General features: G+C 36.1%; 1 protein-coding gene across 1 annotated transcript in view; it reads left to right on the plus strand.

Annotated features, from left to right (window-relative positions):
• GABRA4 (gamma-aminobutyric acid type A receptor subunit alpha4) overlaps window positions 1–12,161 on the plus strand; it is a 66,675-nt gene extending 54,514 nt beyond the window's left edge. Inside the window, exon 9 of the mRNA XM_004268299.1 lies at window positions 9,675–12,161. Within this exon, the coding sequence (XP_004268347.1) occupies window positions 9,675–10,208 (534 nt within the window). The 3' untranslated portion in view covers window positions 10,209–12,161. The remainder of the gene's footprint in view (window positions 1–9,674) is intronic.
• The last annotated feature ends 747 nt before the right edge of the window (window positions 12,162–12,908 follow it).

Consider the following 12,908-nt stretch of genomic DNA (forward strand, 5'->3'; position numbering starts at 1 on the left):
GTCCCTCTTCCCCCTTACTTATCCCTGAATTTCAGCTTATGTGTCACTTTCACAAAGAGGCTCTCCCAGCAATCAGGCTATGCCATGTACTCCCTAATTTAAAAAAAGTTTCCTTGATAGCATTTATCGCTTGTTATAACTTTTTAATAATTCCTGGAAGAAATTGCAAGGCCTATACTTTTTCACCTCTGTAATTCCCAGTTTCAACAAAGTAATTTGAAAAATTGGACACTCAATACATATTGTTGAATGAATGAATGAATTGGGTAAATCATTACCTTTCATAAGTCCTTCATTGCTTTTGAGCTTAAACGTGGATCTTCTATTGCTCACTTCCAGCAAGAGATGAAGCATGGGACTTGAGCCTTTTTTCCTAAAAATAAATCTATTAAAGCTATCATGAATGTTTAGATCCAGTAGGTAAACATTATCTAATATTTCAAAGACATTCAGCCCCCTTTAAGTAAGATGCGTAGTTCATCAGAGACTTCCTTACACAGCACAGCTATGATTTTACAAAATGACTTGGATGATAATTCTTGAGCTTTGGAATTTTCCCCCCAAGCAGAAGTATAACGAAGATCTGGCCTTGATAAATTATTCCTTTTTAGACATTGCCCCTGTTGCCTTTGCTGATGCAGATAAAATTATGACTCAGACTCCTTGCTACGCCAGCCTCCTATAGGGTTGGCAGGGATCTGAATTTTTCTGGTTGGCTATTTATTATAGCACAGCTTCATTATGATCAAGTCATATCAAGTCTATATTAAGAAAAAAAACATTGTCCAAATGTTTTCTAAGTTCAACTATAATTTTCTGAATATTTTAAGGCTGAAACAAATCATTTCCATAGGATGATTGCTTTAAAAAATGAATTTATTTGGACACCCAAGTTAGGAATTCAGAAACGTAGTAAGATTTCTTTTGCAATATTTTATCAGATATCTACTTACAGTACCCCTACTTTTAAGGATTTAAAAAATATTCTTAATATAAAATGTGAACAGAAGTTATAAATTGTTGTTAATGACATTTTTCCAATATTTAAACAAACGCATGCTCTGAAATCCACAACACATGTACACACACTGTGACATAAAAGTCATAATCTGCAAGGGAGGCAAAAATATTTAGGGAAAAAATATTGGGTAGTTAAAGAAGGATCTGGAGCTAAGTCCAAATTAGAAGGTTAAATGAAAATCCCAGTTAACTGAAGTCCTCTGATTTGGGTGAAGAAAAGCTGAAAGGAACTCAAGAGGTATCCTGGGAGAACTTATATGCAGGCAACTTGGACAGTTTAGAAAGATGATGTAGATGCCCTCTGGTGGATATATGGAAGTGTTTTCATTTACCAAGGACAAGTAAAAATATTACAGAGAAATCAATGCTTAATTCCTGTCAAAAGCATCTCAGTTTCTCTACGTGTCTAGTATCTTAACTCTGCCTAGGATTTGGGGTTATCAGAAAAGGATACTGGAGAAGAGAGAACAGACTAGAAACAAAGAAAATATCTGAGAAGAGAAAGCTGCAAGTTTGTTTAGGTTTTATTTTTTTCCTATGAGAGGGTTAACATTCACTATTTAAAAATCTTAAGATAATTGTTTCTTAAGTTTAAATTTATTAAAGTTAGATGATTGTCTTAGTCTCCTCAGGCTGCCGTAGTCAAATTACATAGATTGGATGGCTTAAATAACAGAAATGTATTTTCGCATAATTCTAAGGGCTAGAAAATCCAAGATCAGGGTTCTGGCAGGTTTGGTTTCTGGTGAGAGCTCTTTCTGGCTTGCAGACTGCTGCCTTCTTGCTGTGTCCTCATATGACACAGAGAAAAAACTCTCTGGCGTCTCTTCCTCTGTTATAAGGACACTAGTTCTATCTAATCAGGGCTCCGTTCTTATGACCTCATTTAATCACACTTCCTTAAAGATCTTATCTCCAGTATAGTACTCTCCCTCAAAAGGGGACACAATTCAGTCCATAGCAATAATGAAAACCTCTTAATGTTTTTTTAACCTTCTTTGACATTTGTTGCCTTGTACTATCCCCAGTCTGGTGTCCTTCATTGTCCCATTTCCTACTTCCAATTTAAATGTGGAAGAAAGTCCTTTTGGCTACTGTAATTGAACTAAGAGATAAAGTAAAAAGAGTGCCAGACCAATAATGCCAGACCAATATAACCACAGATACAATTCTTTTTAACATTCCATTACATTTAGAAAGTGGGCCAGCCAAACTGAGTTGCTGAAGTTCTAATTGTGAAACAGTGTTCTGTGTATGTCTTTTCATAGCATCTTGAGGTGTGAACATCATCCTGTAGGTTGGATTACAACAGTTCCTCTGGTCTTTGCTGTTTCCCTGATGCCAGTTTCTAGACTTCACTGATAGGTGGAAAGTTCCGGAAAGAGATCAGTGATGTGATACGTTAATACAATGAGATGCCTTTTTTAGACAACCCACATCTCTTCTGGACATTGAAATACCTGTGGCTGTAGGTTATTTCCTCCGTGTAGCTTTGACATATGGTTGTGGCAGCTGGGTAGTTAAAAGCATGTGAGCTGGGTGCCGGGTGCAGAAGAACCGCTCAGTAAAAATTAACCATTGTTGTTGCTCTTGCTTTTTTCCTAGATGAGCTTTTTATGTTTGTCTCACGCCATCAGTTATAGTATTTACTCTAGTGTTAATCCTTACCTTTACAATGTCTAAAATGTATTTTAATTTTGTTAATTGAATTTTATATTTCCTTGTGTTTATTCTTATTTTAGCCAGCAACGTTCTTTTCATGGCTGACTTCACCACAGACTGTCCTTTGCTTCAGTGGTCCTCTACCTTTCTGATTATTCATAACGGTGGCCTTATTTTTATAGAAAGATAGAAAAACTATTCTAAAATCTTGTCTATAATGATTTGTTCATGAGTGACATACTTTTTTATTTTGGAGGAAGGATCTTGTTATCTGCCTTCTGGTTATTTCTATATAATGTTCTTTTGATGCGTATTATGGTACTAAGCACCTTACAGGAGTTACCTTATTTATTCCTTCTGAGGAGCTACCGTTATTACTCCTGTTTTAACAAGGACTTTGAGGTTTCAAGAGGTCAACCAACGTGTCAGATATCCCACAGCTAGTAAATGGCAAATTCAGTATTCGAGTCCAAGTCTGTCTGATTTGACGGTCCACAATCCTAACTATTTAGCCAATGTTTCCCAACTTCTGATTCCTGATGACTGATAATAGCGTAACTAATAATTAAGACTTCCTCCAAAAAGGCCCTGAGACTGATCCCAGGTTATTCTTATAAACACTTGGTGTGACTGTAATGCTACTTGAGAGAGAGAAGATTCATCCAGCTCAGTGTTTGCATTTGGAGAAAGTGAGTGGAGTGTGCTTTGCCCTCTACCCTCTCCAGTGTTATGTTGGTAGCGTTTGGTGAACATAGCTCCCGGAGCATTTCCAGGTAGCATTCTGGTCAAGTCCAAGTCTGCTTGATCAAGCTGAGAACTTCTGCTCTGACTGGTGAAGTCTCCGACAAAAAAATTTCCTCTCCTAGAGCCATGTATTTATACAAAGCCTTGGCAAATAAAAAGAAGCCCTAGGAATCACTATGAAGCAAAACTAACTACAGAATCGCATATCTTCAAGAAACCCTACTATTTTAAACTTTCAACTTCTAAATATGTAAAGACAAAATGAATGCATTCTGTAAGACATTGTTCTCTGGTAATTCCAAATTGAAGACATGAATTTCTTACCCCAGTGCCAGATATTGAAAGTAATATTTCTGTAGCTTATGGAAATCCAAATGTTGAATTAAAAGCTAACATTGGGAGGAAATGAAATACAGTAGAGAACTCGGCGTTTTCAATTCTACACTTTGTTGTTCAGTGTGTAACAATTGATGAAATATTTAGCATGTTTATTTGTAGGGGATGTTTTTCATTTCTATGTGGTAGCATCTTTTAAAAACACTACTGGTGGTCCTCTGTAAATCATTACCTTGGGGTTTAGTTCCAGCTGCTCTACCATAGTTGTTTATTTCCTTATTAAATAAGATGTGTGGCTAACCCCTGAAGCCCTGTCAGAACAGCCTTGAATAAATGTCTTTGCATTATTGGATTTTTTTTGGGGGTATGTAAATCATTGATATTCTAGAAGATAAACCTGTTCATTATTAGCCTTGTTTGTTTTTAATTTAGAAGGGTGAAATTACATTTTATTAAACTTCATTAGCTTCTCAAGCAAGCAATATGAATGTAGCTTGCGTTCTGCAAACCTCGTCATAGTCACTTTATCTCGCTGCTGCTAGAGTAATTAGTTGAGTTGAGTTTTCTCTTTGCAGTTGATAAGACTTCTGTAGAAATCGTGTCAGATCACAGTCATGATTGACGAATTACTTGGATTTGCTCCTGTTTGCCTGTTGCTGCTTTAATTTGTTGTTAATGTTTGAATCTATCACCTCGCATCTCTATCCCACCAGTTTCCCTTGCATCTGACTATCGTGACTAATGACAAAATGATTTCAAACTAAATCATCTTTTAAAATTCAAATTAAGCTTAGGTGCTTTTCTTGTTTGGAACCACTGTGTGTCTGCTGAATACTGATGGAGCCACTGTACACTCTGTGAAACATAACATCACTCTGACTGTCGCATTGGTTGTTCCAAAACTTGAAGGCTGTGTGAATATTATTCCCAGTGAGTCCCGTGCCAGGTAGCTCAGCAGATTTTTCAATCCTTTCACAGTTTGTCATCATGGAAAATGACAACTACTTTTTACATAGTAGACCTTGAGACATCAGTGTAAAATAACTTGAGTATCATTGGGCTGCGTGGCAGAGAACAAAGATTTAAGCCTCAAATCAGTCTAATTCTCTTTTCCATATATAGGTTATGATATTTAGAGTGTTGAGACTTCTTAGGCATTCTTAGTCAGCCTTGGGATTGAGTCAGGATAACTTATATAATTTAGGTACTACCTGCAATATTCTAGAAATATGCCCATAAACAAAGAAATAGTAATCTGAAAGTCACATAGAAAGTTTCTGACACTTTCTCTTTAATTTGAAAAAAGAATCTTGACTCTGTATTATATCCATTTCAGTGATATTTATTAAAAAATGAAGTAGGTGCCTGCTGTGTGCATTAGCCTGCAATGATTAATAAGATAGTTTTACACTCTAGAAGTTCACTAATACTTTAAAACTGGGAATAAAAAGATTTGACCTTTGTTTTCAGATGTTAATCCTAGTGGCACACTTCATACTGCTCCCTCCATTTTCATAAAGTCTGGTGCTTCGTGGATTCTTTTTTCTGGCCACCTTAGACTGATCCTCTCTCTTTGACTTGGGATCACTGTTTTCTCCAGACATATTCTTCAAGTCTATGCATACATTTCTTTGATACTTGTAACTTGTGTAGCAGTGGATGTTGTCAGAATATAATTCTCAAACCATCAAAAACGTGAGTCATGCAAATATGGAATGAACCTGTATCAAAGTTTTATCTAACTCATTAATTAAGGAGTAATTAAATAGTAAAACGGTTCAAAATCTTTTTTGAGAAATGCCTGTAAGTAGCCATTAAATTTTTTTCAAAAAAAGATACTAGAATGCGATTACCAGGTTAGATACAGAAGTAGTTAATATCCTTCAGGGCATCAAAACCATAACCTTTGGGGCTCTTTTCTACTGAACAGGAATCTATAAGTTAATATGCAACTTCACAGTGTTTGGGGTCAAATCCAATATTAAACAGCAAACTCAAACTCAAGTATCTTCCCCTAGAGACTTAATAATCCTTGGGTGAACTTTTTAAACGATACTCCATACTGACATTGCAGGGACACGCTGTACTCCTTTCTGATTTCCAAGTCTTGCATAATTTTTTAACATATACTTGACTATTACAAATACTTGACTGACTCAACTATATAGGTGTAGTTTATCAAGTTCCTTAATGCCTCATCCACACTTGTGCATCCAAAGGCTGTGCAGCATGGCAGAGCACTCAGTAGGTCACTCACTCTATGACTTTCATCTACCATAACACTTCTGCTGTTATTCTCCTCTACCGTAAAATGAGAAACTGGAATAATTTGATCGCTAGAATCTCTCCTAGCTTTATAGTATGGTTATTCTTTAAGAATGGAATTATAAAGGGCAGAATATCTTGGTCCTTTAAAATAACATGGAATAGACAATAGGGTCCCCTAATGGTCTTTGATGAATTCTGGGCAGACTAGCTCTCTAATTATCCTAGAATGTCTGAGAAACTTCCCCTGACAAGAGGTGTGGCAATAGCTCCTGTTAGGCCCTTGATTTAATTGGTCTATATACGTTGTCTAGTGCCACACTAATGCTGCATAACAAAACAACTACAAAAAAAACATTTGTTTTCAAGTCTGAGTCAACTGGGAAGTTCTGTTGATCTTGATTAGGCTTGGCTCAGCAGTTCATCATTTCTGAGCTGGGACAAACACAGGTGTCTAGTGGTCAGCTATCTATGGGGCGATGTAGGATAGCCTCACTAGGATGACTGGCTCTGCTCCAAAGGATCTCTCCAGCAGGCTAGCCCAAGCTTGTTCTTGTGGTGTTGGTGGCAGTGTTTTGAGAAAGAGTGGAAGCAAGCAAGGACTCGTAAAGCTAAGACTCAGAAATAACTCACCCCCACTTCCACCATATCCAGTTGGCCAAAGAAAGTCATAGGAAGTCTGTGGGGAAATAGAGTCCATTTCTTGATGGGAGGAGAAGGGGAAATTCATTTTACAAGGGGCATTAATATGGAGAGGGAGGACAAATTGGTACCATGTTTGTATTCAATCAGCCGTATTAGAACATCATTCACAGTTGGGATTTCAGGATGTTCCAGAAGGATTCTGATCTGGAGGGAAGGAAGACAGGGTCCTATAAGTGTTCTTGTGCTTCCTTCTGGGGTGCAGTTAAGTCACTTAGAGTTAGTTTCATCTGTTCAGGTCTTACTTTTAAAATTCAGTAGGCAGGATTAGAGCAGTCTTAGGGGGTAATTATTCCATATTACTGAGGCAGGTCCCTTCTGAGGACTTTACCAAATGCTACATGAATGTTGAGATTTTCCATTATGTCTGGTGGGAAAATGCACTATTCCTGGCTTGGTATGTGCTAGGTACCGTTTCTTCTAATCCTTTCAGGTGGTTCTTTTTGCCTTGGGTAGTTACACTCAAAAATGGATCTGTGCTTAGTAAAATTCTCAGTGGGGACTCGTCAGATTTTTTGGACTTTTCTTTTTGGCATCACCTTCTCTGGTACCTTTTCCTGTGACCTCTAGCCACCTTGATTTCCTCACATTCTCAGCTTCATCTCCTCAATTTAGGTAGTGTGTCAGATTGTTCCTGGATTCTCCTTTCCCGCTCTACAGCATGCAAACTCAAGTTCTTTTCTTCTCTCTCAATGATTGTGTCCTATGTTGTCTAATGTCCAATGTCTTCAAAAACAGTTGTTTTACAAATGTTTTTAGTTTTTTTGTTACTTCGTGCAGGAGAGTAAATTCAGTCCCTGTTACTCCATTTTGGCCAGAAGTAGAAATCTCCACTTCTTAGAATTTAGTCTGAGGGAAAATATGAGTTTCTAAAGATTATGGGCAACCCAAATTTTGGTGGAAGAGGGCAATATGCAAATATCAGACTATATTTGAAAATATATATTTCTCTCCTGCTTATCCAGTTGGTCCTTTATTACTCCCTTCCCTTCTCTTCTTGGTATATTTAGCATTTTGCCACGGTTGACCCATCATTCTGTTTTACTTTTTGTATATTTTTGATTGTGTCGTGTGTGGGTGTGCATTTTATCTTCCTAGTGATATTGTAAACTCTTTAAATGTTGTGGATATACCTTATCCTTCTTTATATTTTTCACCATGTGTATAACATTTTAGAATTAATTCTAATTAATTGATTATCCCTTTCTGTAAAGAGGGACTCAAAATCTGAGGATTAATTAGGTGGTGTTTACAATGTGCTTTGTAGAGGAAAAGTACAGGGTAAATAATGGTACCTTTAACTTTTAGGTGGATGTCAATTTTGGTTTCACTTGTCTCCACCTAAATTGGCTGCCGTATTTTAGACTACAATTTCTCATGAGTTCAGCTGCAAACTGTTTAGATGAATACTTCAGGCTGACATGAAGAATACGTTCTAAACCTCTCAGAACCTGCTTTGGCTCTGCATGTTGTGAGGCTTTTTCTTCTTTCTCTACTCAGGGAACTTGAAGCCATAGTTCACGAGTATATAAGATATGGATTGAACACTTTCAACCTGCTTGATAAGTGTAGTATTGAAAAGAGATTCTACTTGTAGAATAAACACTTCTCTGCAAGGGAGTTTACAGTTAATTGTATATAATATTATCCATAAAATTCCTTGCAGACTGGCTCCTTTTAATCACCCACTTGTGAGCTGTTCTTCCTCTCTCTCTCCTCTACTTCTCCATCTCCTCACCCACCATTTATTTCATAAAATGGTGGGGGAAGAGGGTAGAAAAAGCAATTACAGTATATCCTTAATATAACTCAGAATAAACACAATTAAGGCGGAAAAATGGTTGCAAAAAATCATAGTGTCTTCTAAAGACAGACATGATTATTTGGGGAATCATTTGAGCAATTACTTTCCTTTATTAGTATGGACAGTCTATATGGTTGGCTATATGGTTATTTGTCATGCCTGTCAAAATATAAGAATTAATTTTAATACTGACCATCTGTATTCAAATGCAGTCTTGTTCTACAGATAAAATAATTTTATGGAAAATAGTGAATTCCATTTTGATTTAAATACTCTTTATTGGTAAATAGTTTGAACTCAGATATTTATGCAATGATATGGTGATGCTGTTTATATGTATGATACAACATTTTATTTAAAAAATGATTTTCCTTTTTTTTGGCTGCGCCACGCGGCATGTGGGATCTTAGTTCCTGACCAGGGATTGAACCCACGCCCCCTGCATTGGAAGCATGGGGTCTTAACCACTGGACCACCAGGGAAGTCCCAAAAGTGATTTTCCTTTGTATTTGCATTACTAATTGTGGTGAAAAACTAAAATGCATGAGGATTTCTAGACTTTATATAATAATGTCTATGTAAGATTATGAAAATAATTCCCAGGGATTTGGAAATTAAAGCTTTTGGAGCTTCTGTCATTTTTAAAGGAATGTTATACACATGGGGATGGTTATTATTGTTTTTATTCTGTGCCCAAAGTAGATATAGTTCTTCCTGTTTATAAAGCAAACATGTACAAAACTCACTGAAATGTATACAGCATATCAGAGAATATTATTTACAATAAAACTCAACAAAGAAGTTGTACAGCTATCATCATGAATTCTTAAAGTCAAATCAAGTATAACTCTAGCTTATAGTCCTAAAAGCCTAACCTTTCTATAGATTTAAATTCTAATAATTTATAAGAATGGATAATATTTTGAAATAGCAGATGTTTGATTCAGAGTTTCACATATATATATATGTCCTTTTTTAGTTAGGTATTTTTAAGCTTTTACATCAAGTTGAGTGACTATAGCATATTAATAAAGGTTTATTTTATGAAAACAGCTAATTTGTAACTCTTTGACCCATTTAAAGTTTGTATAACTCTACATAAAATTACATAGCCAATATAATTTTTAATATACCTTTTCAGAACTCAAATGCCAATCTGAACATGAGAAAAAGAGCCAATGCCTTGGTTCACTCTGAATCTGATGTTGGCAACAGAACTGAGGTGGGAAACCATTCGAGCAAGTCTTCCACGGTTGTTCAAGGATCTTCTGAAGCCACACCACAGTCTTACTTAGCTTCCAGTCCAAACCCATTCAGCCATGCAAATGCAGCTGAAACTATATCCGCCGCAAGAGCAATTCCACCTGCTTCTCCTTCTCCACCTAGTAGAACTGGGTACGTGCCCCGAAAAGTTCCAGTTGGATCTGCTTCTACCCAGCATGTGTTTGGATCAAGACTGGAGCGAATTAAGACCACAGTTAATAGCATAGGGGCTTCTGGGAAGTTGTCAGCCACTACTGCTCCCTCGGCTCCACCACCGTCTGGATCTGGCACAAGTAAAATAGACAAATATGCCCGCATTCTCTTTCCAGTAACATTTGGGGCTTTTAATATGGTCTATTGGGTTGTTTACTTATCTAAGGACACTATGGAGAAATCAGAAAGTCTAATGTAATTTTGTTGCTATAATAATTTCCTAAAAGATGATGAACTTCATGCAGAATGTCTTTTTAAATGTTTTTAAAGATAAACAGTTGTTCTTCACTAAAATAAAAATTCCATGTAAGTTTTCCATTTAAAAAATTCAAGCCAGTCATTGGGAGAGTTAATTAATTCCTCAGTGAAGGGAAAGTGAGCCATCTTTCATTTCAGAAAGACGATTTAAATAGAATCAATTCAACATTCAAATTAGACAGGATACAGACCATCCTGGAAAGTTGGGACAAGAAAAATAGGGCTATTAGAGATCCATGGTGCATATTTATGCATTGAAATTTGAAAACAGACTATGACATTTTCTAATACACACTATGAATATCAACCAGCCACCCTAAATTTCCCAGTGGCACTGCCCTTAATCAGAATTATCGGATATGATATGCGGTGACCTTTGGAGATCCTCTTAGTATCTTCAGGAAAAGGACTTTCCCTGTTAAATGAAACATTTTTAAAAGGAAAATGGAACACAACAAATACTGACCAATAGAGTGAAACCTCTGCTGCAACAAAGACAGAGACCAGGGAAAATGTGTTCCCTGCATGTTGGCCAAACAGGACTTAACAGTTGACTTGAAAATTTGTGCTTTGAGCCAAAGTTTAACTTATTGTATGAATTCCTTTTGATAATAGTTCATTCAGTTATGTATTCTTTCAACATAGAGTTATTCAGAGCCTACCACGTTCCAGGCACTATGCTAGACACTGTCTCTCTAGATAAGCTTATTCACCTTTACCTGCAATGTTACTCAAATAGTAGAACAGTCAATGCATGCTAATGAACCATCAACTAGCAGCAGACACTGCATTCTTTAATGGAGGAAATTTATTTAGAGTCTGATGACATATTCAAAATATTTGTTTCTCCTATATTGATAGAGGATAACAAGTGTATTCTTCATATAGCCACTTTTGAGATTAGTACACATTAGCACAACTTCAGCAATTGACTTCAGAGTATAACGAAAATGTGGTACAGATTGTTCTCTAAGTGAAAAGCACTGTGTACCTCAAAGTAGAAATCTGGGCACTGTAAGATCTTAGAGATTACCTGTCTCAAATTTGATCAGCATCACAGAGTATAATTTGATCAGAATCACAGAATCATCAGAATTAGGAATCCAGTACAAGGCTTTTTAGATGCTTTTCCCAACATAGATCTATATCAACTGGTGAAATGCTAAGCTTCTAGGGAGTTTTTGTGTCCATAGTTCTGTATTTCTGGGCAGTTCTGTGTTTATTTTGGAGGGGGGAGTTTTTGTATAGTTTCATAATGAAGGTGAGTATTTTAAAAGAACAGCAAAGGCCTGGAGTAAAGAAAAAAAATTATAGCCAGGGCGTAGAATACTGCTGACTCTGTTATGCAATTTATCAGGATTTTCATGAGCTGATTTTTCTTTTTCATTAGGTAGGCTTAACAACTTAATTGAATTTCTTGCAGCAGTCCTAGGCCACTAAATCTGGGTCTAGTTTTTTACTGTGTTACTTCCAAGAGTTTTCTTCTGTACTTCTCTCTTCCTGATCTGGGGTAGGTGAATGAATGTGTTCTGGGTGTTCGGGGAACATTTTGGTAGAAATGGCCACCTTGCAAACAGGATCTCTTATTTTTTAGAAAAGAAATGATATTAATTAATTGGCATTAGTTTTTTAGTTGTTGCATTGCCTTGGAATGGTTGTATATGAGACCTGTAAAATGTGCAGACGCCAAATATTAATTGTGGGTCATATCTGAGCATTCCTTCTTGGCTATGTCTCTAGGTATTTCTTAGAATCATCAATAATTTTAAGGCTGAAGAATACTTTAGAAATCATCCAATCCAAACCCCTCATTTACAAATTGATGCCAGTAATATGAAGCCCAGTAAAATTTGTATATATGTATATATTTAATAAAAAGTACTTATACAAAAAAGCTGATAATAAATTATTTCATGAATGTGACTAGATTTCTAGCCTTGAGGACAATGTTTGAAATTGTGGTTGGAAGCTATGATTGGTCTTTATTCCAAAAAAATGACCTTATTTCTTTGGTAAGGAATATACTCCTTGCTTGTCTGTTAGCCTATTCTTAAGAAATAGTTCATTGGCTTCCTTTTTTAAAAAGAAATTCTTCTGTAAATTTTTACAGATTTTTAAAGGGATAAAAATAAATGATTTTAGATTTGTAGATCAGTGATACAGGTGGATTCACAGTTTTTTCCTTACCTTTGTATTAGAAAAAGATTTTAAAATAAATCAGGTGGCCAAACAAAGAGAAAGGACAAAACTTAACCAGGGATTCTTAATTGGAAGAATAAATTGACCAGTATGTTTACTCATTCGTATGAAAAGAAATTATTTCAATTGCACACAGCGTTAGTAATAAAAACGCATAGTTTGCTTTCCTTAACTCAATTCCATCAAATGAATTCAAAACTAAATTTTTTATTTTGGGCACCATTTCTATCTTTTCAATAACTCAGAGCTGCGTTAAATGGAACACTTTTGTGAAGAACCAGTCACTTTTCACTATGAGAAAATGTCACAAGAGTCATTATTAGAGCCTAAATCCTGGCAATTTGTGAAGAAGAATGGCTGAGAATGATACCTTTGTATGTCTCTATCTTTTTTTTTTTTTTTTTGCGGTATGCGGGCCTCTCACTGTTGTGGCCTCTCCCGT

The sequence above is a fragment of the Orcinus orca genome, chromosome 4, assembly GCF_937001465.1.
Source record: "Orcinus orca chromosome 4, mOrcOrc1.1, whole genome shotgun sequence".
NCBI lineage: Eukaryota > Metazoa > Chordata > Mammalia > Artiodactyla > Delphinidae > Orcinus > Orcinus orca.